The sequence below is a fragment of the Cetorhinus maximus genome, chromosome 8 (genome assembly GCF_964194155.1).
Source record: "Cetorhinus maximus chromosome 8, sCetMax3.hap1.1, whole genome shotgun sequence".
NCBI lineage: Eukaryota > Metazoa > Chordata > Chondrichthyes > Lamniformes > Cetorhinidae > Cetorhinus > Cetorhinus maximus.
The window spans coordinates 40,023,968-40,051,830 of record NC_135886.1 but is presented as its reverse complement, the minus strand read 5'-3'; the positions used below and the strand labels follow the sequence as shown (position 1 = coordinate 40,051,830).

Below are 27,863 nucleotides of genomic sequence, written 5' to 3'. Positions count from 1 at the left end.
ATTTTAGAATGTCCCAAAGTGCATCACAGCCAGTAAAGCATCATTGCTTTTGAAATGCATGCCCTATTGTTATGCAGACAAACATGTAGCAAAATCTTGAGCAATGAGATAAGTTACCAGTTAGTCTGTTTTTAGTGGTGGTGTTTGAGGGATAAACAGTGACTGGGGGAATTACCCAACTCTTCCTCATATAGTACCTTTGGAGTTTTGACGTCCACCTGATGATACCTCGGATAATGCGGAACTCCCCTCAGTACCACACTGAAGTGTCAGGTTTGATTCTCAGAGGGTTTAGACCCACAGCCTTCTGGCCTGAAATGAGAGTGCTCCTAACTGAACTAAGACTGACACCTGGTAGTGCTTTGTTGTGTCCTAGCATTAATTTAACACTCTTTCTTGTTGACTTTAGGCAATGGCGCAAAAGGAAGACATGGAGGAAAGGATTACAACACTTGAAAGGCGTTATTTAGCTGCACAAAGGGAGTCCACGTCAGTGCATGACCTTAATGACAAACTTGAAAATGAGCTTGCAAATAAAGAGTCTCTGCATCGCCAGGTAAAATGCTTTTAGTTGACAAATCAATAATGTGGATGTTGAAACTATTTATTTGGCTTTTCCATTTCCAACTGGTAACAATAAAATGACATTCACTCCTACCATTTGACATGTTTTCAGTGAAACGTTCAAGGATTGTTGTATGAATAAAAATAGTTGGCTAAGTAGCTGTTATAATACACATGCAATCTAAGGGACTATGGTTCATTTACAGATGTAACTAGGAAGTAGTCACTTATTCTAAGCTCACTGGGTGTCGTTGATTTTCCAGTCATTTCTTTCTTTTTTCCCCCCCTTGTTCCTCTTTTGTTATTCTTCTACCTCTTCACCTCTCACTCTGTCTCCATACAAAGAGGGCAGGTGACTTGCTTGACAACTTTTGCAAGTGATTGTGTACAGGGGTAAGTTGGGTTCTGTCCCTCGAAAGAAAAGTGCTTGCCCGTTCCCCAATAACCTGCCAAAGTGTGGAAATGTAGTATATGATAAATCACTGATTTTATCCTATATCCTGCTACAGCGAATTAGTACGCTTACCTTCTGTAACACCAGACTGCTTAGACAGCAGCATTTTTAACTAAAACTTTCCCACATCAGCACTGTTCCACACATGATGAATAAGGCAGTCAATTTGGGAATGTTGAGTCAGTGACACAGAATTCAACCAATGATATGACTTACATCTTGCCAATGTCACTTGGTTGCCATACTCTACTGTTTATCTTTTTCATATATCGACAGAACTATGTTCTGAACCGTTGTACATTTTGATTTTATTTTATATGTTTACAGGAGGTGTACATTAGTGCAAAGTGGTTTCCAATGTGATTGCACTTGTTCTGAGTATGATTTATGTTTGAGTTGAAGAGGTGCTGCCTGGTGTTCAGCTGAGAATGAGGAAGTTCCACCTCTTTGTCCTCATATTGGTTTGGGTCATTGTCCTGCTCTGACTACATTTGGATCACTGATGCTGGCTTCTTTCTGCTCCTATACTCCCTACTTGCTTTCTCCTGGAAAGTAGTTGTAATGCTGTTGAGTAGGTTGTGTTGAGTGAATCTGTAAGAGCTGGTCCCAGACTACTTTTTATTTCTAAAATCCCAGACAAAGGAGAAATATCATTTGTCCCATTGATACTTCAAGTGCATATGTACACTGCATTATTCGAAAAGTAGGTATAAATTAAAAACCAAGGTATCATTGTCAAAAAATATAGGCTTTTATTTGAAAAGAACAATAGATGGAGAACAAACATGAAACAGATGGCAGAATAAACCTGCATTTTTGTAATCATTTGGATATATTTTCCTCTGCTAATTTTGGTTCTATCAGAAATGTGAAGTGTTGCACTTTGCTTTACAGCTGTAGGCTTTATCACCATCAGTCATTACAAATTAATAGACAACATGCAGAATCAAGTTGCACTGCAGGATTTAATGCTTACTGTTTCTCAATGTATAATAAATGAATTGACTAACAACTTAATATCGCCTTCATCTATTAATGGTGATGAAATGCAGATGATGATTAAATGTTAATGGCATATAAATAGCACAAGTTCTCCCATATTTTTGCTTATATTCAATTTTTACTCAGATGTTTAAAATGCAAATAATGCAAGCTATATGGCCTGTCATTTGAAAGAATAATTTTTTTTGCTTCCATCTTCAAGTGGAATAAAAAGAGATGAGGTCAGAGGGCTGGAGGTGAACCATATTGGGTTAACGCTCCATGTGGTGCAGTTTCAATGTTGCAGCTATTCTTTGCTTCAACCAGATTTTGAAGCAGAGGGGAGAACTGGGTGCTTCTCTTGAGATAAAAGTGAAAATTGGAGTCCAATTGATTCTGACAGATCAGCACATCTGGTTAAATAGAAACATTCGCAAGTACTAAAGGGAAAGTTTCAAGTCGTGAACTCAGTGGTGGATGATGCATGTTTTAGGGAGGAGAAGAGAGAGAAGAAATAAGGGACAAATGGTTTAGGATATAATTGAACAAAAAAAATGCTTGTTTTAGTGTTATGCACAATAATGAAGAGCAATAATCTGAATGTAAGTAATGCTGTCTTTCTATTGTGGAATAGTCTTTAACACTTGTAGTGCAATTTTTAAAAATTTAAGTGAAACTTCCGAGTGAACTGATGCAAATGCTTAATGGTCTTGAGACTAGCTTTAAGAGACTGACTCAGGTGGTTGACAGAATGTATGGGCTGTAGTTTGTTACTAAGTGCTTCCTACAGTTTTGCAGAAAGGGAAATGAAGTATTGGAACATCTGTCAGCAGAATTAATGTACTATGGCGCTCGTGCATTTACGATATGTTACTGTTCTCTTTTATAAAGAGCGAAGAGAAGAATCGACAAATCCAGGAACTGTTGGAGCTGGCTGAGCAAAAGCTGCAACAGACGATGAGGAAGGCCGAGACCTTGCCTGAGGTGGAGGCTGAACTTGCACAGCGAGTGGCTGCATTGACCAAGGTGTGTGCTGTCAGTGTGGTAATTGGTCTTCAAAAAGGAAGGGAAATCTCATAATTAAGTCTTTAAAAACAACCTGTTAGCATCTTGATTCAGTTACATATTTCCCATCCCTCTTTCAAAAGATTTTTGAGCTTGTATCTCTTGATTTTGGATATAAAGTTAAAAAAAATCTAGTGACGTGCTTGACTATTTTTACATACAATTTAGAGAATGAACATCTTGAGATATAAAGAGAAAGTACAGCTCTGGCTGTGAAATATCATCCCTCATCTGAAAGTCAGAAGCTTAACTAATTAAGGCTTTGTTACTCATGTCACAGTTGATCCAGATATAGAGCTTCACTTCAATCAATTCTTTAAAAACACTTTTGTTCTGATTGATTTTAAACTGTCCCTTTAAAACTGGTTGTGGATATCTCTACATGATTGAAGATGTAGTGCCTAACAGCCTTTATGGGGACATTTTATCAGGGGCCTTCAGGTGGTTAACACTTTTCTGTAACCATTTCTTACACCTCTGATAGAAACAAAAAACTACTACAGATGCTGGAAATCCAAAACAAAAACAGAATTACCTGGAAAAACTCAGCAGGTCTGGCAGCATCGGCGGAGAAGAAAAGAGTTGACGTTTCGACTCAAAACGTCAACTCTTTTCTTCTCCGCCGATGCTGCCAGACCTGCTGAGTTTTTCCAGGTAATTCTGTTTTTGTTACACCTCTGGGTTTTTCTCATAATTGCCAGCTTAGAACAATAAAGACCTGATTTAACCAATTTAAGTACTAAACTGCTATCATTTGGACTACAAGCCATGCTAAGTAAATAGATAAAAGTTTCAAAAATCCCCTAGCGACCTTTGTTTCTATGCTGAATAAGTGGTAAATAGTTAGGATTTTTAAAGGAAACTCCCTCCATTTCCTTATAGCTTTTCTAGTTGTCTCTACATGAAGATGACTCAGATGACCTGTTAACAAGTACTTGTCAGCTCCCATTTAGCTCACAGTGCAAGTGTCACTGAAATCTGCAAGGGACAGTTCATATGCTAAATTCACTATTGAACTTCAGTTGTTAACAATAATGCAGTGGTCCCGTCATTATTTTGCTGCTCTATAGTTGACCCATCTGCCCTTTTTCCAAGAATGGTGAAGGCAAGTTGTCTATTATTGTTTATGTTCCCTAAATCTCTGAAATACCTGTGACTGCCTTACAATTTATTTTCTCCAAATAACGGATTAGATTGTTTCTGTATGAGTGAGAAAGCTATAAATTCTATGTTGAATTGTATGCAATGGGAAGATGCAGGTATTGGAGAGGCAGCCATAAACCATGTGTTGTGGAGAAGGTCAGTAAGTTCCTTTAATCGTGAGAGTCATAAACAGATATGAATACTGTGGTGCTGCAGCAAATAATATTACAGTAATAAAAATAGAGGTTTCAAGAATTTTCTTATTGTAACATTGGCCCTGAACTACGAAATTGAACACACGACCAAAGTTTACATGGAAATAAAGCTCTTACTTTGTTCTTCTGTACTCTCCTCTTCCTTTCCCAATCTGCCCTTTTTGTACTTCAATTATCTTCTCTCCTTCCTATTTCAGCACTTATTGAACATATTCAAACCCTTTTCTCCTATTATTTTAAATTTGAAATGTTAATTTACTTGGCCCCTTTTCCTTCTAATCCAGACATTGACATTTCCTCCTCCTCCACAAACACAAAAAAATAAACTGAGAAAAACAAGCTTTTGCATCTGATTTTCCAACTAACAAAAAGCCTTATCTATAAAGGTTGGGTGGTCACCAATACTCCCTGCAATTTTTTTTTGCTGTACATGCTACTTTTTCAATACACAGTACCTTGAACTTTTTCTTGCTGGTGCACACACATGCAATATTTAATTTGCGACAAGGCCTGCAAGGGAACTCTTACCGTTGCTAGGTGATCACGCATGCGCCCAGCTTCGTGGGAACTCTGGTGACCATGTTGCCAGGTCAGTCTTTGAAACAAAAATTGTGCCACGACCAGGAAATACTGGCTGCAAATGAGTAAACGCGTCAGCAGGGTATACATTCAGCAAGATGTACTGCTGCAACTCCCAAATCCCTGAGCTTCGCCATCAGACAGACAAGGCTGCAGGTGCATGGACAGACTGTCACTTAGGAGTTCCCTTCCAAGTCACACACCATCCTGACTTAAACACACATTGCCATCAAAATCGTGGAACTGTCTTCCTAACAGTATTGTAAGAGTACCTCCACCCCACAACACTTAAGATTCAGGAAGGTGTATTCGGAATTAGAACTACTCATGCTGTTCAAATGGACTCCTTTACTTTCCTTCCAGACTGCCTATACTAGTACATGTGTGTATAGTAGCCTTAAGTAGACAAAATGCACAATGCAATTTTCAATACACTATATCACAAATGTTGGGGAGGTGGCTCACCACCATCTTTCCAAGGGCTATTAGGAAAGGGCAATAAATGCTAGCCTTGCCAGAATTAACATGATAGATGTTCTAGTATTCCAACAGCATCTGAAAGAATAAATACCACACCATAGTGGATTCACAGATTATTCTGTGTTTTAAAGCTGATAATTTTTTGAAGATTTGTTATTAATTATATTGGGAATTGTTGCGGTGCCTAAAACCAGTGAAACATTTTTGTTAAGTGAGTTACAGTGAAGTTCAATTTCTCAATTACATTTATACCATTTCAATTTAATTTGCATTATATTTGTTGTATATTCATTAACAGGAAAATCTTTGTGGAGAAAAAAAAATGAAAGAAGCTTCCATATTTAAGACGTTGATTGTTACCAGAGCAAAAAGCTTGACACCCAGCCTCGAAGTGCTCGATGCTTATTGCTTTTGTGCTGATGCCTGAACCTTTGTTGTTAAGTGAACATTAATTTAAATTCTTTTACAGTATCTGAAATTGGATAGTTCTTTCAAAGAGCTGGCACAGGCACAATAGGCTGAATGGCCTCCTCCTTTCCAGAGGATTCTATGCTTCCAATAAACCCATTTAATCCTGGCATGCTCTATCCAAGCCATTATAGTTTAGAGCCTTGTTAATTTAATCAGAGTAAACACTTCTATATTTATCACAGAAATTGATTTGCACAGCTTTCATACATCAGTTGTTAGCCATGCAATCAATTCACCTCATTTTCTTTCTGCATCTAAAAGGTGTTGGCATTGGCCCTTGGTAAAATCTGTACTAAATGTTTGATGATAACCACAGACTTAGGAAATACTCAACCGGTCAGTCATTAGCTGTAGAGATAACAGACAAGGTAAACATTCTAAGAATTTGCACCGTTAACTAAATTATTCTCCCTCCAGCTGCTGATTGATCTGCTCAGCATTTTAGTTTCAAGTTTCCAGTCTTTGCAACAATTTATTTTTTCCCTTTCTATTATGCAGGGTTTTGGTTTAAAATCTGTCATTGCTTTTTTCTTGTTTTGCTTTATTTTGGACATCACTATAGGTCAACTGACAGGATTAAATGCAAATGCTGTGTATGTTTAGGATAGAACAGAATCTGTTGGGAAGACAGTGGGGCTTTTAGTACCTGTTGCAGAAACCATTGCAATTCTGAAGTGGGATTTTGAGTTGGATCTAGTTACTGTAAATTTTAATCACAAAAATGTCATTACTAGTAAAATTTTTGGGAAGAAACAGTAAGATTCAGTGAGGTGCATTCAGAACCAGAACTGCATATGCTGTTAAAACATGGGTTTGCTTTCGTCTCTTTCTAGACTCCCTCTGCTGGTACATGTGTATATAGTAGCCTTAAGTGGACAAAATGCACAATGCAATGTCACCCTGAAGGATAGAGGAGCTTATGGGCCTTTCTCTCCAAAATGACCAGCAATAGCTGCAGTTGTTATTACTCTGCAGAAGTCAGAGATATTATACAGGCATGTTGCTGCATGCTAAGAGGTGATTAGGGAAGGGGACAACGTTATATTTTGTTGAAGGAGTGGACAGAAGGTGTGTTTTTTTTAAATTATCTAATTCCAGGTAGAATTCTACTTGATGGATTCAAGGGCAAACACCTTATTATTTTTTAATGTAAGCAGACACCTCTCCGCAGATGCTGTCAGACCTGCTGAGTTTTTCCAGTTATTTTTATTTTTGTTTTAGATTTCCAGCATCCGCAGTATTTTGCTTTTACCTGATTATCACTGCTGAGATCTGGTGTATATAATTAATAGTCAGTTGGCTCCCTGCACAGCAGTTCCAAATGATAATTTTTAGCTAATTAAAGCCTTTGTTTGGATTGTGTTTCTCTATTTCACTTTTCAGATATTTGTATTATTTTGTCACCATCTTTGAGAACCTCGGAATCTTGAATTGCATCATGTGTGGTTAGGCACCAAACAATGTGAAGAATCATATACTCACTCCAGGTTCATCAGCTGCCCAGTGTGAGAATTGAGGGTCTGGTTCTGAGTGACCACTAACAGTTCTGTTGCTAAACTAAAAGTGAACTTGTTCCACTTGTTTCTGGGTCAAATAATGTAGAGATATTGATTATTGAAGTTATTACAGTTTTGGATGAATCTTCATCAGCAATTAAGAAACCCTGCAAAGTTAAAGAATTATTGTAGTCTCCCCCTGCCCCTGCCTGCATTGGGGCTTGCAAAGGTAACAATCTTATTTCACATAGTTCAAAATCTTCATGATTTGCTAATTTCCCCATTTTGATGGAGAGAATGACTGTACTTTGTTGCTTTTGAGAGGATAGAGTGATACCTATTGTGGTGAAAGTGGAAGGATGCCATTTTTGTAAATTTAAAATTCAGAAAGTAACATTTTGGGCTATAGTATACGAGTAATTTGAGACACGAAGGGGTTAGAATAGGAGATAGAAATTAAGATAAAGAAGAAAAAGTATGCTAATGACAGGTATCAGATGGAAAATACTGTTGAGAGCCAAGCTGAATACAGAAGTTTCAGAGGAGAGGTGAAGTAGCAAATAAGAGAAGCAAAGAGGGATTATGAGAAAAGGGGAATCCAAAGTCTTCTCTAGACACAAAAATTGTAAAAGGGTGGTAAAAGGAGGAGTAGGGCTGATTAGGGACCTAAAAGGGGTTTTACACATGGAGACAGGGGCATGGCGGAGGTAGTAAATGAATACTTCGCATCTGTCTTTACCAAGGAGGTAGATGCTACCCAGACCATGGTGACAGATGAGGAAACTCTGTCACTAGAAGGGTTCAAAATTAATAAGGAGGAGGTATTGGATAAACTGTCAGTACTTAAAGTTGACAAGGCACTGGGACCGGATAAGATACATCCAAGAATGTTGAAGGAAGTGAGAGTGGAAATTGCAGGGACACTGGCCTTAACCCTTCAGTCTTCCCTAGACTCAGGGGAGGTGCCAGAGGACTGGAGAATTGCAAATGCCTTTATTCAAAAAAGGTTGTAAGGATAAGCCCAGCAATTACAGACCAGTCAGTTTAACTTCAGTGGTGGGCAAGATTCTAGAAATAATTATTCTGGATAGAATTAATAGCCATATGGAAAAAATGTGGGTTGATTAGAAAGAGCCAGCATGGATCTCTTAAGGGAGATTCGTGTTTAACTAATTTGCTGGAGTTTTTGAAGAGGTAACAGAGGGTTGATGAGGGGAATGCTGTTGATGTGGTGTATATGGACTTTCAAAAGGCATTCAATACAATGCTGCACAACAGACTTGTGAGAAAAGTTATAGCTCATGGAATAAAAGGGACAGCAGCAACGAGGATACAAAATTGGCTGAGTAATAGAAAACAGCGATAATTGGTTAATGGATATTTTTTGGGCTGGAGGAAGGCTTGTAGTGGAGTCTCTTGGGGTTGGTATTGGGGCCCTTGCTTTTCCTGATGCATATTAATGATCTAGATCTTGGTGTGCAGGGGACAATTTCAAAGTTTGTGGATGATACAAAACTTGGAAGCATTATAAACTGTAGGGAGGACAGTGTAGAACTTCAAAAGTACATAGACAGTTGGCAGAGTGGGCAGAGAGATGGCAGATGAGGTTCAATGCAGAGAGTTGTGAGGTGTTGCATTTTGGTAGGAAGAACATGGAGAGACAATATAAAATAAAGGGTACAACACTAAAGGGTGTGCAGAAGCAGAGGGACCTCGATGTATATGTGCATAAGTCATTGAAGATGACAGGACAGATGGAGAGAGCAGTGATAAAGTACACAGTATCCTAGGCTTAATTAATAGGGGCGTAGAACATAAGAGCAAGAAAGTTATGCTGAACTTGTATAGGACTCTAGTTAGACCTTAGCTGGAGTATCGTGTACAGTTCTGGATGTCACACTTTAGGAAGGATGTGAACACATTGGAGAGAGTGCAGAAGAGGTTTACAAAAATGGTTCCAGGGATGAGAAACTTCAGTTATGAAGATAGATTGGAGAGGTTGGGATGTTCTCCTTGGAGAGGAGACAGCTAAGAGGAGATATGATAGAGGTGTTCACAATCATGAGGGGGCTTGACAGAGTAGATAGGTAGAAACTGTTCCTGCTTGTAAAAGGATCAAGAACAAGAGGGCACAGATTTAAAGTGATTTGCAAAAGAAGCAAATGCGATGTGAGAAAAATCTTTTTCACACAGTGAGTGGTTTGGGTCTGGAATGCACTGCCTGGAAGTGTGGTAGAGGTAGGTTCAATTGAGGCATTCTTGAGAGCATTTGATGGTTATTTAAATAGAAACAATGTGCAGGGTTACAGGGAGAAGGCAGGAGATTGGCACCGAGTCATAATGCTCATTCGGAGAGCTGGTGCAGACACGATGGGCCGAATTACCTCCTTCTGCACCGTAACAATTCTTTGTTTCTGTGATATGACTAATGACAGACATGACTTGTTTGTGAGGACATAACTTTGATCTTATGATTCCCAAAGCTTTCCACGACTGAGGTTTCATCTTGCCTCATGTCTATATCTGTTGTCGATTCATTGATAAATGATTGATTGCCGCGATTGGTCAACAGTTCTATAATTGTACCATGTGATGATCAGAATAGTAAAAAGCAAACTAGATGTGTTCAGATGTGGTCCCTCTACCTGTGGACTTTAGGCATGGTACTTGGTTAGTAGACAGAATGTAGACATACTCTTGTATCTGCTTAACACTTATTTATCAGTATTGCCGCCAAACAGGTTATAGAAAGGCATGTTGCTCCTAGGCATGGTTTTCGAACCTCTCGAGAGAAAGTCTAACACATGACTGACTGATGTCAGTGGTACATCATCATCTGCATCATACATTCACATATCCCATCTGTTAACCCTTTATGCTACAAGGTAGACCAAGGTCTTCTTCTGTTTTGCAATTCCCATGTTCCTATGTACAGTAATGAACCTTCCTCCAGAGCACAAGTGGAAACTGGACATAAAGGAAGTTCCTGCTCTAGTGGAAATCTGTGGTTTGGAGCAGTTCCTCAGAGGGTGGAAAATTTGAAGCTGTTTTGAAGACAAATCACAAACTTAATTGAAGGGTGAGAGGTCTTATGCATAAGTAACCTTCAAAGTGAGTAGATGAAGGATATATAGAGTTAATTTGCCATGCTTTTCTCCAACAATATTGGCTCACCTTTAAGTCAAATGTCTGTTCAAGTGAACAGATAATGCTGAAAGAGGTTATCCAGTTTCCATATTGTTGTGCTACTGTGCAGCTTGGTGCGATTATAATTGTTCTCTATAATGAGGACCATTTTGAAACGACTTGGAAATGCTGAATAATTTGATGATGTGCCCTAGGTAATTTGTCCTAAAACTGAAGTTTGTGAAAATATTTATCTTCAGTACACATTGATAGGATTTGATTCGGTGTACTGTCTTGAAGCCATGGTCAATTAGGATGATGGAGCACCTCCAATCTCTGCAAACTCTGCAGCAGGCATCTTTCACTAGGTAAAACAACCTTACGAATGGATAATAACCTTTCACCTCCCTTTCTGTTAGGCAGAAGAAAGGCATGGGAGCATAGAAGAGCGCTTAAGACAACTGGAGAGCCAACTCGAAGAAAAAAACCAAGAGCTTGGAAGGGTAAGTTGTATAATGTTACTTACAGAAGGAAAAAATATGGCATCTGCTGTTCTAACTGAAAATACCCCTGAGGAAATCTATAATTAAAGTATAGTACCTCATTATGTGTTAATCACTTGGCTGCCTACATATGTCAGTTTTTCATTGCTCATTTCCATTACGTTGATTATGATAGATTGGGGAATAAATATACTGATCCATTTACCATAAAGGCAAGTTTTCTATTTAGAGATAATGTTAAAGAAGATAATATAAAGATTGATTGGAGCCTCTGGCCATTTTGAAGGCATAAGCTTTTTGATAGTCTTGCATAATGGTCTGTAGGTAATACTAGGGCCACGTGAAATGTAAGGACACATTGGTGATCTTGTTAGAACAGCTTGTTAGCTAGCACAATCTGTAGCTTTCACCACAAGGTTGGTCACAAGTAGGGCACTTTGCTGCACCTATGTGAAACCCAGACATTGAGAAGGTGCTGATTGATGGTAACTAGTTTTACAAAGAAAAGCGGGGAGCAGAAATAATATTGACAGGCAATCAGCAACCAAAGAGTTGTAGATAGCAGTGCTTTGATGAATTAAATGGATGGAAGCTGACAAATGTTGAACAGCAGGGTAAACAGAATGAGCAAGAATTTCAGTATTACTTAGAATAGAACAATCAGCAGCTTCTGTATGAAAAAGGCAACCCACCAGATTGTTGTTACCTTAGGTGGTCATCATTCTGAGCATCTTGGCCCTGATGTCTTCATCCGCATCAATTTGTATTCCTACAATTTCCTTTATCACAAAGCTTGGTGGGGAGGGAGCTAGGGGGTGAAGGAGGTGAACAGTAAGAAGGAAGTGAAGACATTTGGGGGAGATTGAAGATAAAATATGTATATTTTTAGAAATCTACTAAGGCAGGGACAGAGTCAGTTTGAGCATATAGTTTAGGAAAAGAATTCTAGAGAGCAATATTGGGAGCTTTCGGCAATAATGAAAATTGTACTCTGAAGTAAGACTTATCTAAGCAAAGAATAGCAATGAAAGGGGTTTTCTCAGATTGAAAAAATTGTGGTGAGTAGTATTGCATTGGGGTATGTGTTGGAAAAACTCTTACTACATTCACAAAAAATCCAAACTTAGGAATTGAAGGGGCAATGTAGAAACTTTCTGATGACGCCAAGGGGAGGGTTGGGTGTAACAAGTTGTCATGAAGATTGCAAAAGATTACAGGAGGACAAAGCTGATTAGCAGAATGGGCTGATGGAAGCAGGTTAAGTTTGACATGGAAACATGTGAAATAATGAATTTTGGATGTCAGAATAGAAAAAGGAAATTTGAATTGGAGGAGAGGGACAGGGATGTGCAGATAATCCAGTTGTTACACAAAGCAGTGCAAGTAAACATGGTCAAAAAGGACTGATTGCATCCTTAGTTTTATATGGAGAGACATAAAGTATAAACTGAGGTAAGGGTGAATATATACAAGACCTTAGGCTGCAGGTACAGTATTGTGAAGACTTAGAGGAAGGTTAGAAAAACAATGGAAAAGGCGGAACATGGATTCACTAGGATGCTGTCAGAAATAGGAGTCACTGGTGTGAAGATTTGAGAAGGGACTTTTTTTCCCTTGAGCTGAGAAAAGTTAGGGGTAATTTGAGGAAGATTATGAAGGGTTAAATTAAGCTTCATGATCATTACCACTGATTGGCTGGTAATGAAAGAGCACACATTTAAGATGGCCACAAAAATAATTTAAAGGGAGGTTAGAAAAAGAAGTTATTTAGAGGGAAGTTGAAATATGAAATTCTCTGCTGCCGCAGTTGAATCAGAATTCCTAATTTCCATTAATAGACTCATAGACGTCTACAGCGCAGAAGGAGGCCATTTGGCCCATTGTGTCCGTGATGGTCAACAAAGATCTGACTACAATAATCCTACTTTCTAGTGCTTGGCCCATAGCCCTGGAGGCTATGGCAATGCAAGTGAATACCTAAATACTTTTTAAATGTGACATGAGTTTCTGACTTAACTACCCTTTCAGGCAGTGAGTTGCAGACTCCCACCACCCTCTGGGTGAAAACATTTCTCCTCAACACCCCTCTTAGTCTTTTACCTCTTACCTTAAATCTATGCCACCCTGGCTATTGACCCCTCTACTAATGGAAAAAGTGACTTCCTATCCACCCTATCTATGCCCCTCATAATCTTATATACCTCTATCGGGTCCCCTCTCAACCTTCGTTGCTCCAAGGAAAACAACCCCAGCCTATCCAATCTTTCCTCATAGCTGATTAAAAGGCAGTTCAAGGCTGGAAAAAGAATATTGAAAGATATGGAATGCGAGCAAGCAGTTGGGTTAGACTAGGTCATGTGGAGAAAATCACTGGAGCAAACTTGATGGGCTGAATGACTTGTTTTTATGATGTAACTTTACGGTTCATGAATTTCCATGATCGAACATATTTTTCTGCATTGTTTCTCAATAGGGCAGAGCAGTGCTATGGATAAAGTGAGCTTGTCATGAGAGTAATAATGTTTTACTACCAATCTGCTGATATGTCAGCTAAATTGTGGGTCAGATTTCTCTGAAGAAATAGGATACAGATCCTAAATTGAAGTTGAGAATTTGCTTACATGTTGCTCAATATCACACAAATTTAGTTAACATGACATGTAAAAAAAATCCCGTGCTTTTGAGATAAAAAAAAAGTCCCAAAATTATTAAGATACCTTACTGAGTTTCACTCTATCTCAAATAGCATGACTTCCTTCCACAGATTCTGTCTCACTGGCTGAGCATTTTCTGTTTTTATTTCAGATTTCCAGTATCTGCAGTTTTTGCTTTTGACCTATTTGCGATTTTGTTTGCTCAGGAAACTGTTTACAATTGAGTTACCAGAGAGACAGAGCAATAGGTCATTGTCAACACATTCAACAATAAACTATTACTAGAGAGACAGAGCAATAGATCATTATCAGTGAACTTCAACAATCAACTGTCACAAGCTCGGCTCTCTCCAAAGCTCACTTTGTGTATAGACTATTGAATTTATCATTATTCAAAAGTGAAATTAGCCATAGGTGTAAGTATTTTTCATTTTAAAAGCAAATCAACTTTGGTAACAGCCATGCTCCACGTACTGGTGTATTCCTCTGGGCATATTTACTTCACAGACTTTTGAACCATTTGGATCATCTCCATGATATAACTGAGTCAATCTGCGGTGTCTGACTTCAGCTTTGCTTTAAATTTAAATTTTAAATTCTGTTTTCATACTGCGCAATCTATACTTATTAAACTTGCAGCCATATCCAAAATGCGAAGAGAAGACAAAAGGAAAAAGGTTTTACTATGGGTTAATGGTATAGGACACGTTACATTAACGATTAACGAGAAGAAAGTAAAGTTGAAGCGTAAGAAAAAGCAGAGTAAATGAGAGAGAATTGATTTTCTTTATTTTTTGGGATGTGAGTGTCACTGGCAAGGACCATTTGTTGCCCATCTCTAATTGCCCTTGAACTGAGTGGCTTGCTAGGCTATTTCAGAGGGCAGTTAAGAGTCAACACATTGCTATGGGTCTGAAGTCATATGTAGGCCAGACCGGGTAAGGATGGTAGATTTCCTTCCCTAAAGGACATTAATGAACCAGATGGGTTTTTCTGACAAAATAGTGATAGTTGTCACGGTCACTATTAATAAGACTAGGTTTATATTCCAGATTTATTAATTGAATTTAAATTCCATTAGCCGCCATGGTAGGATTTGAACCCATGCCCCCAGAGCATTAGCCTGGACCTCTGGATTGCTAATCCAGTGAGAATACCACTATACCACTGTCTTCCCCCAAGGCTGAGAAGAATTTTAAATTTTTTTAGAATAGTATTTGTTCATATTTTCTGGGTTAAGATTGCAGTAATAAAGCTACACCTGACTATGTTATAACTCTATTATAATTATAGTGTTTCGATCAAGGGTACAGCAGCATAGTTGTTATAATATTGGACCAACAACCCAAAGATGGTGGGTAATGGTAAATTGTGAAGCTGAATTATATAAATCTCATTTATTGGCTGATACCAGAGACAATGACCAAGCAAGTCGCCAGATTGTTGTAAAGACTGAATTGGTTCTCTGGGGAGTGATCTGGGAAGTCGGCTTAAAGATAAGTACATATGGTATCTGGGGTTTATTTGGCTTAAATTTAACCATGCCTCTAATATTACTGCAGGCTCGTCAACGAGAAAAGATGAACGAAGAGCACAACAAACGCCTGTCAGACACAGTGGATCGACTGCTGTCAGAATCAAATGAAAGGCTCCAGCTCCACCTGAAAGAACGAATGGCTGCTCTTGAAGAGAAAGTAGGTGGAGATGGTGCTCAAAGTGCCCAGTGTTGGAGGGATGGGAGGGGCTGGTACATGAAACATTGTCCTATTATCAGAGTCTGAAATTGATGTGATCAGCAAGAAGGCCTGCACTTTCAAAATTGACTTCAAAGTTGAACATCAACCTTAATGTAAATATAAAGCAAAAAAAATCACCACTTCAAACTCGTAACATCCCTCGCATTGATCACAATGCCTGAAGCAATTTTAATCCCTATGAGAGGAGAAGTGAATTATTTTGGGGAGAAGACAGTTTGAAAGCGAGCAACCTGTACTGACTAATATAGATAGCACTATTTTAGCAGTGGAAAAACAAAGACAAGCAAAACAACAATGCATTATTTACCCATAGATTTGACATTAAACATTGTATGCCGTATGTTTGCGAGCAGCAGAATAATGAAGATTAGATGGATTGATTGATGATCAGTCTGCAATGAATTGTGTTTGAATTCTGAGCCCTATTTCCCTAGCTGTATATGGTTTGCAAACCACATTTGATGTGACCAAGGGCAGCACTCAAAGTCTGACAATGCTGTAATGGTGAAGTATCATTGACATTGAGTAGTCAAATTCAGATTGACCAAGGTGTCATCCACAACATCAGGAACACAATTCTGTATAACCTGGGAATGCCAATCTATGTCATGAAAGCAGGGTTAAAGGTTTGTACCGGAAGCTTAGATAGTTCATTTGACAGGCATCTGTTGCCATGATTAAGTCAGACACACTCTTCATTTGTTCAAGCATATCACCTCCAGTTCCAGCAGTAGTAGTGGCACATGGCATCTAGTGGTTATATTATGATACTGCAAATGCCTGTCAATTTCTAGATCACAATAGGCATTAGAAATATTGAAATTTGAGTTTGATGACAACCAGTTCTTCCAGAAAAAGTCAGAACTGTTTAACTTTCGGGTAATTATTTACATTGGATGGCATGTGTTTTAGATAATAGGGACCATTTTTAGCATCTCTCGAACACCCTTTATGACATGCGTAATCTAGTCCCAATCAGATTACAAAGCAGGCTGACTATTATCGACACAGTATCGATCATGGTGAGATCTGTCCTGGAGCATGAAGTGCAGTTTTGAAAAGCTTGCCTCTAAGGAGTGAGTTACATCAATAGTTCAGAGAAGAGGGAAAAGAAGGGTAGAGACGAAACAGGCTTTCAAAATAATAAAAGGTAAAGCAGGGCTAAAGTGAACAAACTATTTACACAATGGGCATATCTTGGATGAGAGAACAAGTCCATAATTTGTAAGCTTTGATCAAGATTGTAGATTTGGAAAAAAAAATCTTTTCAGGGTCCAAGTGGCAGTCCGTGATTCAAGGTCAATGATCAGCTCTATGAGGGGAGCAGGATCGATAACTGCTGAGAAGGGGGATAGAAGGTTATAAAGATATTGATTGTTCATTCCTTTGGAATGGTGCAAGAAGGAATTTGGTGGATTTTTGAAGGAGAGGATCAATAGATGGTATCAGCTGTCTTGGATTCAAGATATTAAATGTTTCCCATTTCAGATTTTATTAGATTTTAACTAACAAAATAGGCTATCATAATTTTCTGCTCTAGGTGCTTCACTGACCCAAGTTTCTCAGAATGTTGTTCACCTTGTCACCATGGTGAGAAGAGTTGGTCTCATTAGCACACTTTATATTAAAAGAAATACTGTCAACCAAAAAAATTATGAATAGTGATAGAACTCTAATAGGCACTCCCCAGCTCTGCTGCTCATCTTTTCTATTAACTGCTGTATTGTCTCCTTTTTATTAAACCATCTCACAATCCAGCTGCTAATTTTCTGTTAATTCTTGGTCTAACATCATTTGATTCTCACGTGAAAAGTTAAGCATATTATACCCACTCGTTTTGTTGCCTCACTAAAGAATTCCATAAAAATGGATACCATTGGTTTCTGGTGTTCCCTACACTAGAAATGGAGCAGACCTGTGAAATAGCAAAGCAGGTTTAAATTATTAGCCCATATAATGGCCCCAGGCATTAATATAGACAACCCAAACTGCTTTTATCCCCGATTCGTGATCATCTTTAAATTCAGACTGGTGGAGGAGCATTTAAAGACTGAATTGTACAGCCATCCTCACACAGCTTATATTTGGCCCATCTCTAAAACGACATGGACTTCAACTTCATCCCATCAAGCAGAGCAGGAATTAACCAATAGTTTTCATTTTCATGAAATGGGCACATTGTAACATTCTGGCAATAACATAATAAAGTATTGTGCTGTTTTATCTAATTAACTATAATATGATGGCTAATTCAGTAAATGGTAATCCTATTCTATAATTGATGAATTCTCGGTTCCCAGGGGATTACTAAATATATGGTGCTATCAGATAGAAACAAAATCGTCTTGAGCTTTTAGAATTATTGCAGCTACAGGTGGTGCTGTCAGCAGAATGATGCCTGACCAAATGATTTCTGTTGGTTCGGACCTAATGTAACATGATGGTGACCAAGCAAGCCAGTGTTACTGAGGAAGATTTCAGAGCTCCTCCACCCCCACTGAGCCCTAATTTCACGCCCCATCCCCATTCCCCTAATTGAAAAGATACAGGGATTCTCACCCCAATGGACGAATAATTTATCCCCAATCACAGTTCCCACCGAGCAAAAATATGGATTTCTGAAACTTCCCCTGACTCCTCCCCTACAAACAGGAATTTCAGACTTTAACCCCAACTGCCTTCCCCCAAACCCCCACCCCGCAACCCCTGGCCAGTCTAAGCCCCAAGCAATGTTTTGGCCTTTAACATCTCATAAATTAAACTAATCGTGTCCAGCCAAACCTTTGGCCCTAACTCACCACCCCAATCCCATTCAGCAAGTTTTGGGCCCATTTCCTCCTCTCTCTGAGGGGCAAGACTTATGCCCCCCACCCCCACCAACCCCCATCTATCCGATGAATAAGATTTGAACTCTCTGCCCTCCGCTCTGCTGCTGGTTGCATTTCCTCTTTCAACACACACATTGGCTGTTACTCCCTCAGCTGCTAACTCTGCACTGTCTGCAGTTGTCACTAACCAACCCTCTCCCCCCCTCCACATCCCACCCACACAGGATACCCTTACCTCTTTACAGTAACCAACTTCTACCTTGACTGCATATTCCACCTGCGTTATTTCTTTCCAACCCCTATTTCTCTTCCTCTTACTCCTGCTAATCTGAAATCTCCTTCCTGAGTTATTCCTTAATTTGCTCATCCTCACCCTCTGTTTCCATTCACTGTTCTTTACTCACTTCCTCTTGATTCAGCTCCCACTCTCTTCTCCCTATCCTCCCCTGCCCTTTCCTATTCCCTCCTCACTTCTCTTCTATTCCACAACTCTTCCCCTTTCCCCTTCCTTTTTCCTCTCCCTTGTTATTTCCATCCTCATCTCAATTTGCCACCTTGCTTCCATGAACCCTATCCTCGAACACTGCTTAACTCAAATAAAATTACCTTGACCATGAGGGATTGGCAAAGTTCATTGATAAGAAAGTGAAATGCAAGAATAAAGTGTCATTGATTGACATTGATGTTCTTCATAATGTCTTGCCAAATTTAGTATTGACTGAGACTTAATCTTTGATCCTACCCCTCAATTGTTTAGGCTGCTTCTCTAGTATGACAGTTCAGTGCACACATGGGCCTTTAACATCCCAAGGCACTTCACAGACAAAAATGAAAGAGCCAAAGAAGGAGTTATTCAGATACAAAACCCAAAGGTTGGACGAAGAGCTGGGTCTTAATGGGGGAGAGCGGGAAGTGGAGAGGCTTAGGCAGAACTTAAGATCTCGACACCCGAAGTGATGGCTACCATTGGTAGGACAAAGGATGTGCAAGAGGCCAGGGTTGGAGGAACACAGAGTTCTTGAAGAGTTGCAGGGCTGGAGAAGTTCAGAGGTCCGAAAGGGCAAGGCCATGAAGAGATTTAAATATGAGGATGAAGAATTTAAATTTGAGGAGTTGAGACACCAGGCGCTAATGTATGTCAGAGCACACGAGTGATGAGACCAAGGATATGGACAGCAAAGTTTTGGGTAATCTGAGATTTATGGAAAGCGGAGGATGGGAGGCCAGCATTGGAATAGTCGCACCTGGAAGTAACAAAGGCGACGGTGCAGGTTTTGGCAACAGATGGTCTGAGGCAGGGGCAGCTATGGATCACATTATGGAGGTGGAAGTAGGCGACCTTTATGAAATAAAAATAGAAGGTGCTGGAAATACTCAGCAGATCCAGCAGCAGCTGTGAAGAGAGAAACAGGGTTGACATTTCGAGTCAACTGTTGTTCTAAGGGGTTCCACAGAAGTCATGTTCGACTCGAAACATATTAACTGTGTTTCTGTCTCCACAGATGCTGCCAAACCTGCTGAGTATTTCCATCACTCCCTGTTTTTATTTCAGATTTCCAGCATCTGCAGCATTTTTCTTTAATTCTGGTGACCTTTATGAAGTAAGACAATATACGGTCAGCAACTCGATTTGTGTCAAATAAGATGCCAAAGTTGCGAACAGTCTGGTTTCAACCGGAGACGGTGAGCCAGGAGGGGAGTGGAATTGATGATGAATGTACGGATTTTGCAGCAGGGGCAGAAGAAGATGGCTTCAGTGTTCCCAGTATTTATCTTTGGGAAATAGTGGTTTATCCAGGAATGGATGTCAGACAAGAACTTTTTTAAACCACTGTTGAGTCTCATGGACAAGATGAGCTCAAAGAGGGGATGAGAGATAAAGTAATTACAAAGCATTGCGGTTTTGAGGCTTGGGCAGAGGAGAACTTTGAGGAAGCTTTGACTTGGGCAAGGGAAAAGGAGAAAATATGGCACAGGCAGCAGATTGAGTGGTCTTAATCTTAGTGACAAAGAAGTCTGGGAGCCCTCACATTTTGTTGAATGGGGGTGACAGTGCATTATCTTTGCTTTCCAGGAATATCCTGAAGCATAATTTCCTGTTACTAAGGTTAATGGCTAGAGCAGTTATGATTGATAGGAGCATGTATTTCAATTTCAGTGAACTGATCACACCGCCCAATACTCCAGGGTACATTGCTATTTACACAATGTGCTTAGACAGCGGTGGTGTTTGTCTGTTTGATTTCATTCTCCCACAATGTTGACGCTCCAGTTAAAGAAACATTACACATAGTCTAAAGTAACTGTGTTGATGGCATACCGCCATCTCTTAAATTCCCTTCTCTTTTTTTTCTCTTTCCAGAATACATTAATACAAGAAGTGGAAAGTACAAGAAAACAACTTGAAGAATATCATCAGGACAAGGTGCAGGTCACAGTGAGCCTTTGTGTAGTGGGGACATGTCAATACTTGCCTTTTGTTTTCATTGTATTTTATCCCTTGTTTGCTTGATTAGGGTAGAGTTGTACTATTAACAAGGTGACATACACACTTGCGGAACCTTGGGGCTTCACCTTGTGAAGTTGTTTTATTCCCTCCCCTTGACTGCCACCAATGTAGGCCACAGAAGTGCTGAGCACCAAGGTGGCTGCACAAACACCAACATCTGTATTTCTATAGTACCTTTAACATCTTTGGCGAGTTGTGGGGCTGGAGGAGGTTATAAACATAAGGAGGGACAAGGCATTGAGAGATTTGGAAACAAGGATGAGAATTTTAAAATCGGGTCACTCCTTAACCAGGAGCCATTGGAGGTTATGAGCACAAGGGGTAATGGGTGAATGGGACTTTTTGTAACTTAGGACACAGGTAGTAATGCTTTGGATGGCCTCTAGTTTTTAGAGGGTTGAATTTGGGAGGACAGCTAGGAATGCATTGGAATAGTCAAGTCTAGAAATAATTAAATGCATGAATGAAAGTTGCAGCAATACATGAGCTGAAGCAAGGCAGAACAGAGTAATGTTGCAGAGTATGAAATAGGTCTTGGTAATGTTGTGGATGTACAGTTGAAAGATCATCTCAGGGTCAAGTATGACACCAAGAATGAGGACATGTGATTTAGCCTCAGACAGTTGTCAGGAAGACTGATGGAACAGAGTTTGCAGTGGAGACTGAAGGCAATAGCTTCAGTCTTCCCAATATTTAGTTGGAGGAAGTTTCTGCTCATCCAGTAGTCTGACAAAGTGGTGACAGTGGAGGAGTCAAGAGAGATGGTAATGAGATCAAATTGGGTGTCATCAGTGTTCATGTGGAAAATGATGCTGTGCTGTATGATGATGATGCTGAAGGGCCGCATGTAGGTGAGAATTAGAAGCTGGCCAAGAATAGATCCTTGGGTGACACCAGAAGTAATAGTGTGGAAGTGAGGAGAGAAGCTATTGCAAGTGCTACTTTGGCTACAATTAAATAGATAAGACTGGAATCAGGTGAGTTCAGTGAGGCACTGGAGAAGGATAGTGTGGTCAACCACGTCAGAGGCTACAGACAGGCCAAGGAGGAGGAGGGTCATCGTCACATAGGATGTCATTTGTGACTTTGATACAAGGCGTTTCAGTACTTTGGCAGGGGCGGAAGCCTGATGTAAGGATTTCAGACATGGAGTTCCAGGAAAGAGGAACATGAATTATGGGAGGTGACGGCATGTTCAAGGGCTTTGGGGAATAAAAGGAGGCTGGAGATGGGATGATAGTGTGCAAAGAAGGAGAGTCAAGGACTGATTTTGAGAAGAGGAGTGTTGACGACAGATTGAAGGAGAGGGGACCGAAGGAAAGGGAACTGTTGACTAACCTTTAACAAAAGTTAACATGATCATAGAATAGCTATGCCTGCCCAAGGCCAATGTAAGCCAGATGTATGCGTAGCACTCGCAGCTCCTGAAATTGGTTCAACATTATAAATTTTCACTACTTCCTAAAGCTCTTTAGTAACCAATTTGGATCTATTGCTGTACATTTCAATGTAAAATAATTCCCCTTGTGATCTAATTAGTTTGATTGAAATAATATGACTCTTAAAAAAATGTGTACTTTTTTTCACAAGGTGCTAAAACTCTTGTCTAGAATGCTTGCTGATTTAATATTCAGACAAAGAATGGAAATACATGGCCAGGTCTCAAAACCCATTAACCTTTTTTCTGCTGACATAGCAAGTGCATACTAGCAGCCTAGAGGTGCTTTTGCTTTTTTTAGTTACAGATTAGTTTGTAATTATTGCAACTTGACTGTACTGAGAAGACAACAGGCTTGTATTCACAATGCTGACCCCGATAACACAATTGATGCAAACTCAGAAAATCTGAATCAAGGCATAATCGAGCTTAGATACATAAGAAGTCATTTCACTGAAAGCGTCCCATATTTGCACATTAATATGTTCTCCCCTGCTGTCTCAGTCTGTCATGTACTGAGTGGTCAGTGAATCCCCTGAATTCACTGAGAGTTGTCATGATGGGAGTGTTGTAGAAGGTTACACAAACTACATTTTCTATATGGCTGTGCATATCCACACATTCTGCCATTTAACCCGACTTGTAACCTTGTTTGAGCTGCCAATGCCACATTTAAGCCCCAAGCCGTATATTTTATGTGGCCACCATGCCTGGTGCCTCTATTTTTCACCTCTCCGTTTTCATTGATCAGTGTGGCCCACAATCTTTATTTTGTTTCTTAGCATTTTCCAGTGGCAGCCTGCTGAAAGTCACTTCTGATAAACCATATCATTTCAGGTAATGTTGCCTAATTTCTCTGCTTTCCCTGCACAACAGGGCAGCCACATTTAAAGTATGCAGAGTGCTTTCACGAAAAATAGTGTTTTTTTTATTTGATAGCTAACTGTTCTACATATGAATGTTAATCCGCTGAGAGAGCACGAGGCATCATAGATTAAAATCAGCACCTGCATTTTCATAAGAGTGTCTGCACTGATATAAACTGAGCATAAATCACTGCTCTGGCCTCAACAGTGTGCCTGCTTTGCAGGGTATGGGGCCATGGCCCTGAACATAATCAATTCTCCTTGCAGGCAGGGAATTTTATTAGTTCATGCAACTCATCCTTTAAATGATTAACAGTGGGATTATAAAAATGATCATCATCACTCGGATTCTAATTTTTTCCAAAAAAATTGTTTCTAAAGAAAAATATTGTTTTCATTTGTTTACAAAGTTTGACACAAACCATTACAAAGACCTCATCAGCTTTTACAGGTTAGTTTGATCATTGGACCTTTGGGATTTATTAAAATGACAGGAGGTTGTAACAAGTTAGTTGATTGGAAGGAAGATTCTGGCCATCCTCACAGCACAAGGGGATCTTTGGGTTGCAGTATCTCAGTAAATACTTGCCTCGGTGTATGCTGTTTTTTTCTTTGCAGGTTTCCTAGCAATAATACCTAATGTGTATGTGTCTGACTTACACAGGAGAGACTGGCAAATGAAATAGGCAAGTTAAGGTCAGAAGTGGAGCAGCTGAAATTAAGGACAGGAGCATTTGCAGAAAGTGTGCATCCACGGTAATTACACAAACAGTTTGATTCCTGATCTTGTGAATGTCATGTTGTCTTTGGTGAGGATTTCTGTTGGCAAGCATTCCCATTTCCATTGTTAATACCTATGTGAGGTTCCACCTCATACCTAGCAGTGGAGTTCTTTTGAGTGACCAGTAGAGTCCAGCTTATTGCATTTAAAAAAAAAATCCCAATTTTTATTGGACACAGGATTAAAAGAACACCACCAGATTGTCATTCAATCATTAAGAAATAATGCAGCAACAGAAAGTAAATATTTTGGAAAAAAAGTAGTTTCTTTGTAACAGGGTTAGAGTACAACACAAATTAATGATGAAAACATGTCTATTTATTGGGCAAACTTATTGTACATGAGAAATGTTTCTAAAGAAAAAATTGGAAGTAAATAAATTTCATTTTTCTATCTTTGGTAAAATGAAGGAACTGGCATTTATTGCACCTTTCATAATCGCAAGGTGTCCCAAAGCACTTTACAGCCAATGAAATAGTTTTGAAGTGTAATCACTGTTGCAATGTAGGAACTGTGTCTAAGAAAGCTCTTGCAAGCAAGGTAACATAAGAGCTTACACACAAGGTGATGTTTTCTAGATATGGCTCCAGCAATCTCGTCTCCATCCAAGCCCTGTGCAAGTTCTATACAGAACAAACATGCAGAAACGTTGTATTGGGCTGTAGTACTCAACTAGCAACCTCGAGTTCCAGTTCCGCCATGGCATGTTGTAAAGCTGAATTCAATGAGTTTGGTGGGTTGGTACCAGAAAAATGACCATGAAAGTTGCCTGATTATTGTAAACTGCAATATCCAGCCGATTCACTAATATATGCTTAAGGGAACCGCTGATGGCCTACAGTCTGGCATACATGTGTTTCCAGTCACATATGGCATGGTTGGTTCTTAAAACCCTCTGCAACTAGGGTTGGACATAAATACGCTATATCAGTGTTACATTCAAGTTTTTGACATTGCTAATGAGCTCCTCAAGCTTCACAGGCTCTTATCAGAATAACTTGTTTGAATTATTTCTTTTTACTCACTACCATCAAGCATTTAAAAAAGATTGCAGCAGCTTTACCACCACAGTTTACTGCATTGAATCTTATATCCTGCTAATCTCTATGGTTCAGGTACCAACTGGCTAAACTCACAAACCGTCAGTAGAAAATTGAAGTGTATCTTCCATATTTAAGTGCAGATGAAATATGTCTTCAGAAATGTGATGTTGAGTTTATAACAACAGGCTATTCAGCCCAACAAGTATACACTGGTTTAAAAACAGAAAATGCTGGAAAACCCAGCAGGTCTGGCAGCAGAGAAACAGAGTTAATGTTTCGTGTTCATATGACTCTTTCTCAGAGCTTGAAACGAACGTAATGGACCCGAAATGTTAACTCTATTTCTCTCGCCAAAGATGCTGCCGGACCTGCTGAGTTTTTCCAGCAGTTTCTGTTTTTATTTCAGATTTCCAGCATCCATAGTATTTTACCTTTATTAAGTGTACACTGGTGTTTGTGCATCATACGATCTGCCTCCTACTCTGTTTATTTCAACTTAGTATCAATGTTTCCTTCTACTCCTTTCTCCTTCATGTACTTACCTAGTATCCCATTATATGGATTGATGCTGTTTGCCTCAGTTGTTCCTTTTGGTAGCATTTTCACTACTTTGAGTAAAGCCATTTTTCCTGCATTAGTGACTATCTTCTATTTGTGGTCCATGGCTTTGGACTCACTCACAAATGAAAGCATATTCTCCATGTGGAAAAATATTTTACTCTCAATTTATAATCCCACATTTCCCAGAATTGTAGGTGTATTAGGTAGTGCTTGTGTTGTAATACCATGCCACAGATTAACATTCATTGAAGATTAGATGAAGGTTTGGCAGCATTTGATTTTATAATGACCCATTAACAGTTGTCAGTGGGAGGGGATTGTGAGTGCTGAGCAAAGGGAATTACTTGACATTGAAATATATTTCATTTTATAACCCACTTTTCACAGTGCTGTCACCAGATTGCAACTCGCTGTCTTCCATTCTAGATGGAAGTTCAAATGATCCGATTAATAGAATATATATCCCCAAAGCCTCTTCTGCTGTCATGTTTTGGGCAAGTAAGATGCTTTTTTGGAGAGAACAGGGAGGGTTAAGAGGACATCAGAAAGAATAGGATACTCCCTCTAGCACACTTTTTCCCAAATTAATGAAATACAACTATATGAAGTTAGAGGAATTGCAAAACTGGCTTCTAGTTAGGAGGCAGGTGCTTTACCGGTTGCTCATGAGTCTGACATGAAAACACATTTTTGGAAACGCCTTTGAATGAGTTGAAACAAATGTGACATAAGCTTCATTTAAAAAGAATAATTGAATGCTTCCTTGCAGACCTCACTTGGGCAGTGCGACAGATCTGAGGTACCCGCTCAGTTCTGTGGTAGAAGCACCGGCTGAACATTATGGGACACCGACAGTGCTGCGGCGAGCTCAGAAAGGGCGCTTCACACCTCTGCGGGATGAACCTACTAAGGTACAGAGATGGCTTGTTTTGAGCAATGATTGCAGAGATTAGTAGAATTTTTTCTTTTCATCATTGAAATATGTTTTTCCTGTCCATCCTTTTATTTTTGGAGTCATTGTCCTGTTTAGGAAATTCTCAGGCTGAGCCAGTTACTGGAATGCCCACTGCAGTGCTGGCATCTTAGCTACAGTGTCAAATGTGTGCAGCAGAAGGTGCTGTACACATTGTGGTGAGATTTTTATCATCAAAATGAGGATGAAATTGATGACCAACGCTATGAAAATAATGTGCAGTCACATGTGCATGTTGCTGATTTATATCGCTGAACTTTCATCTGTTTTTAAACAGAATAAAATGCATGTCGGCAGATTGGTATCAAAAATGAGGCAGAGGAGAGAAAAGTAATATAGTCGGCTAAAAAGGAGGGAGGGGTTGTAGCAGGTCAGGAGGTGGAAAGCATACCTTGGCACACCGGCTCTCCGAATGAGCAGTTCACTTAGTGCCGTTCTCCTGCCTTCTCCCCGTAACCTTGCACATTTTTCCTTTTCAGAAAACAGTCTAATTCCCTTTTGAATGCTTCGATTGAACCTGCCTCCACTACACACTCAGGCAGCACATTCCAGACCTTACCCCTTCACGGCATGAACATGTTTTTCCTCATGTTGCTTTAGCTTCTTCAGCCAATTACTTTACACCTGTGCCCTAACATTCTCGATCCTTTCATGTTTCTCCCTGTGTACTCTGTTCAGAACCCTCATGATTTTACATACCTCTATCAAATCTCCTCTCAGCTTTCTCTTCTCCAAGGAAAATTGCCCTATCTTCTCCAACCTATCTTGATAACTAAAGTTCCTCATCTCTGGAACCATTCTCGTAAATCTTTTCTGCACTCCCTCCAATGCTTTCACATCGTTCCTAAAGTGTGGCACCCAGAACTGGACGCAGTACTCCAGCTGAGGCCAAACTAGTGACTTGTATAAGTTCAAAATAGCCTCCTTGTTCTTGTACTGTATGCACCTATTAATGAAGCCTAGAATATTGTATGCTTTATTAACTGTGCTCTCAACCTATCCTGCCACCTTCAATAATTTTTGCACATTTATATCCAGATCCCTCTGCTCTTGCACAACCTTCTGAATCGTACCCTTTATTTTGTGTTGTGTCTCCATGTTCTCCCTACCAAATTGAATCACCTCACATTTCTCTGCAGTGAACTTCATCTGCCACCTGTCCATCCATTCCACCAACTTGTCTGTGTTCTTTTGAAATTCTACACCATCCTATTCACAGTTCACAATGCTTCCAAGTTTTGTATCATACACAAATTTTGAAATTGTGCCCTGTACACCAAGGTCTAGGTTATTAATATATATATATATATCAGGAAAAGCAAGGGTCCCAAAACTGACTCCTGGGGAACTCCATTACAAACCTTCCTCCATCCTGA

At 39.6% G+C, this 27,863-nt stretch overlaps 1 protein-coding gene across 1 annotated transcript in view; it reads left to right on the top strand.

Annotated features, from left to right (window-relative positions):
* The window catches only part of ppfia4 (PTPRF interacting protein alpha 4), a 585,677-nt gene that overhangs the window by 494,314 nt on the left and 63,500 nt on the right, over nt 1–27,863 (top strand). Inside the window, exons 7-13 of the mRNA XM_078546714.1 lie at nt 410–556; nt 2,891–3,025; nt 10,994–11,077; nt 15,294–15,425; nt 20,679–20,741; nt 23,794–23,885; nt 26,284–26,425. Coding sequence (XP_078402840.1) covers nt 410–556; nt 2,891–3,025; nt 10,994–11,077; nt 15,294–15,425; nt 20,679–20,741; nt 23,794–23,885; nt 26,284–26,425 — 795 coding nt within the window. The remainder of the gene's footprint in view (nt 1–409; nt 557–2,890; nt 3,026–10,993; nt 11,078–15,293; nt 15,426–20,678; nt 20,742–23,793; nt 23,886–26,283; nt 26,426–27,863) is intronic.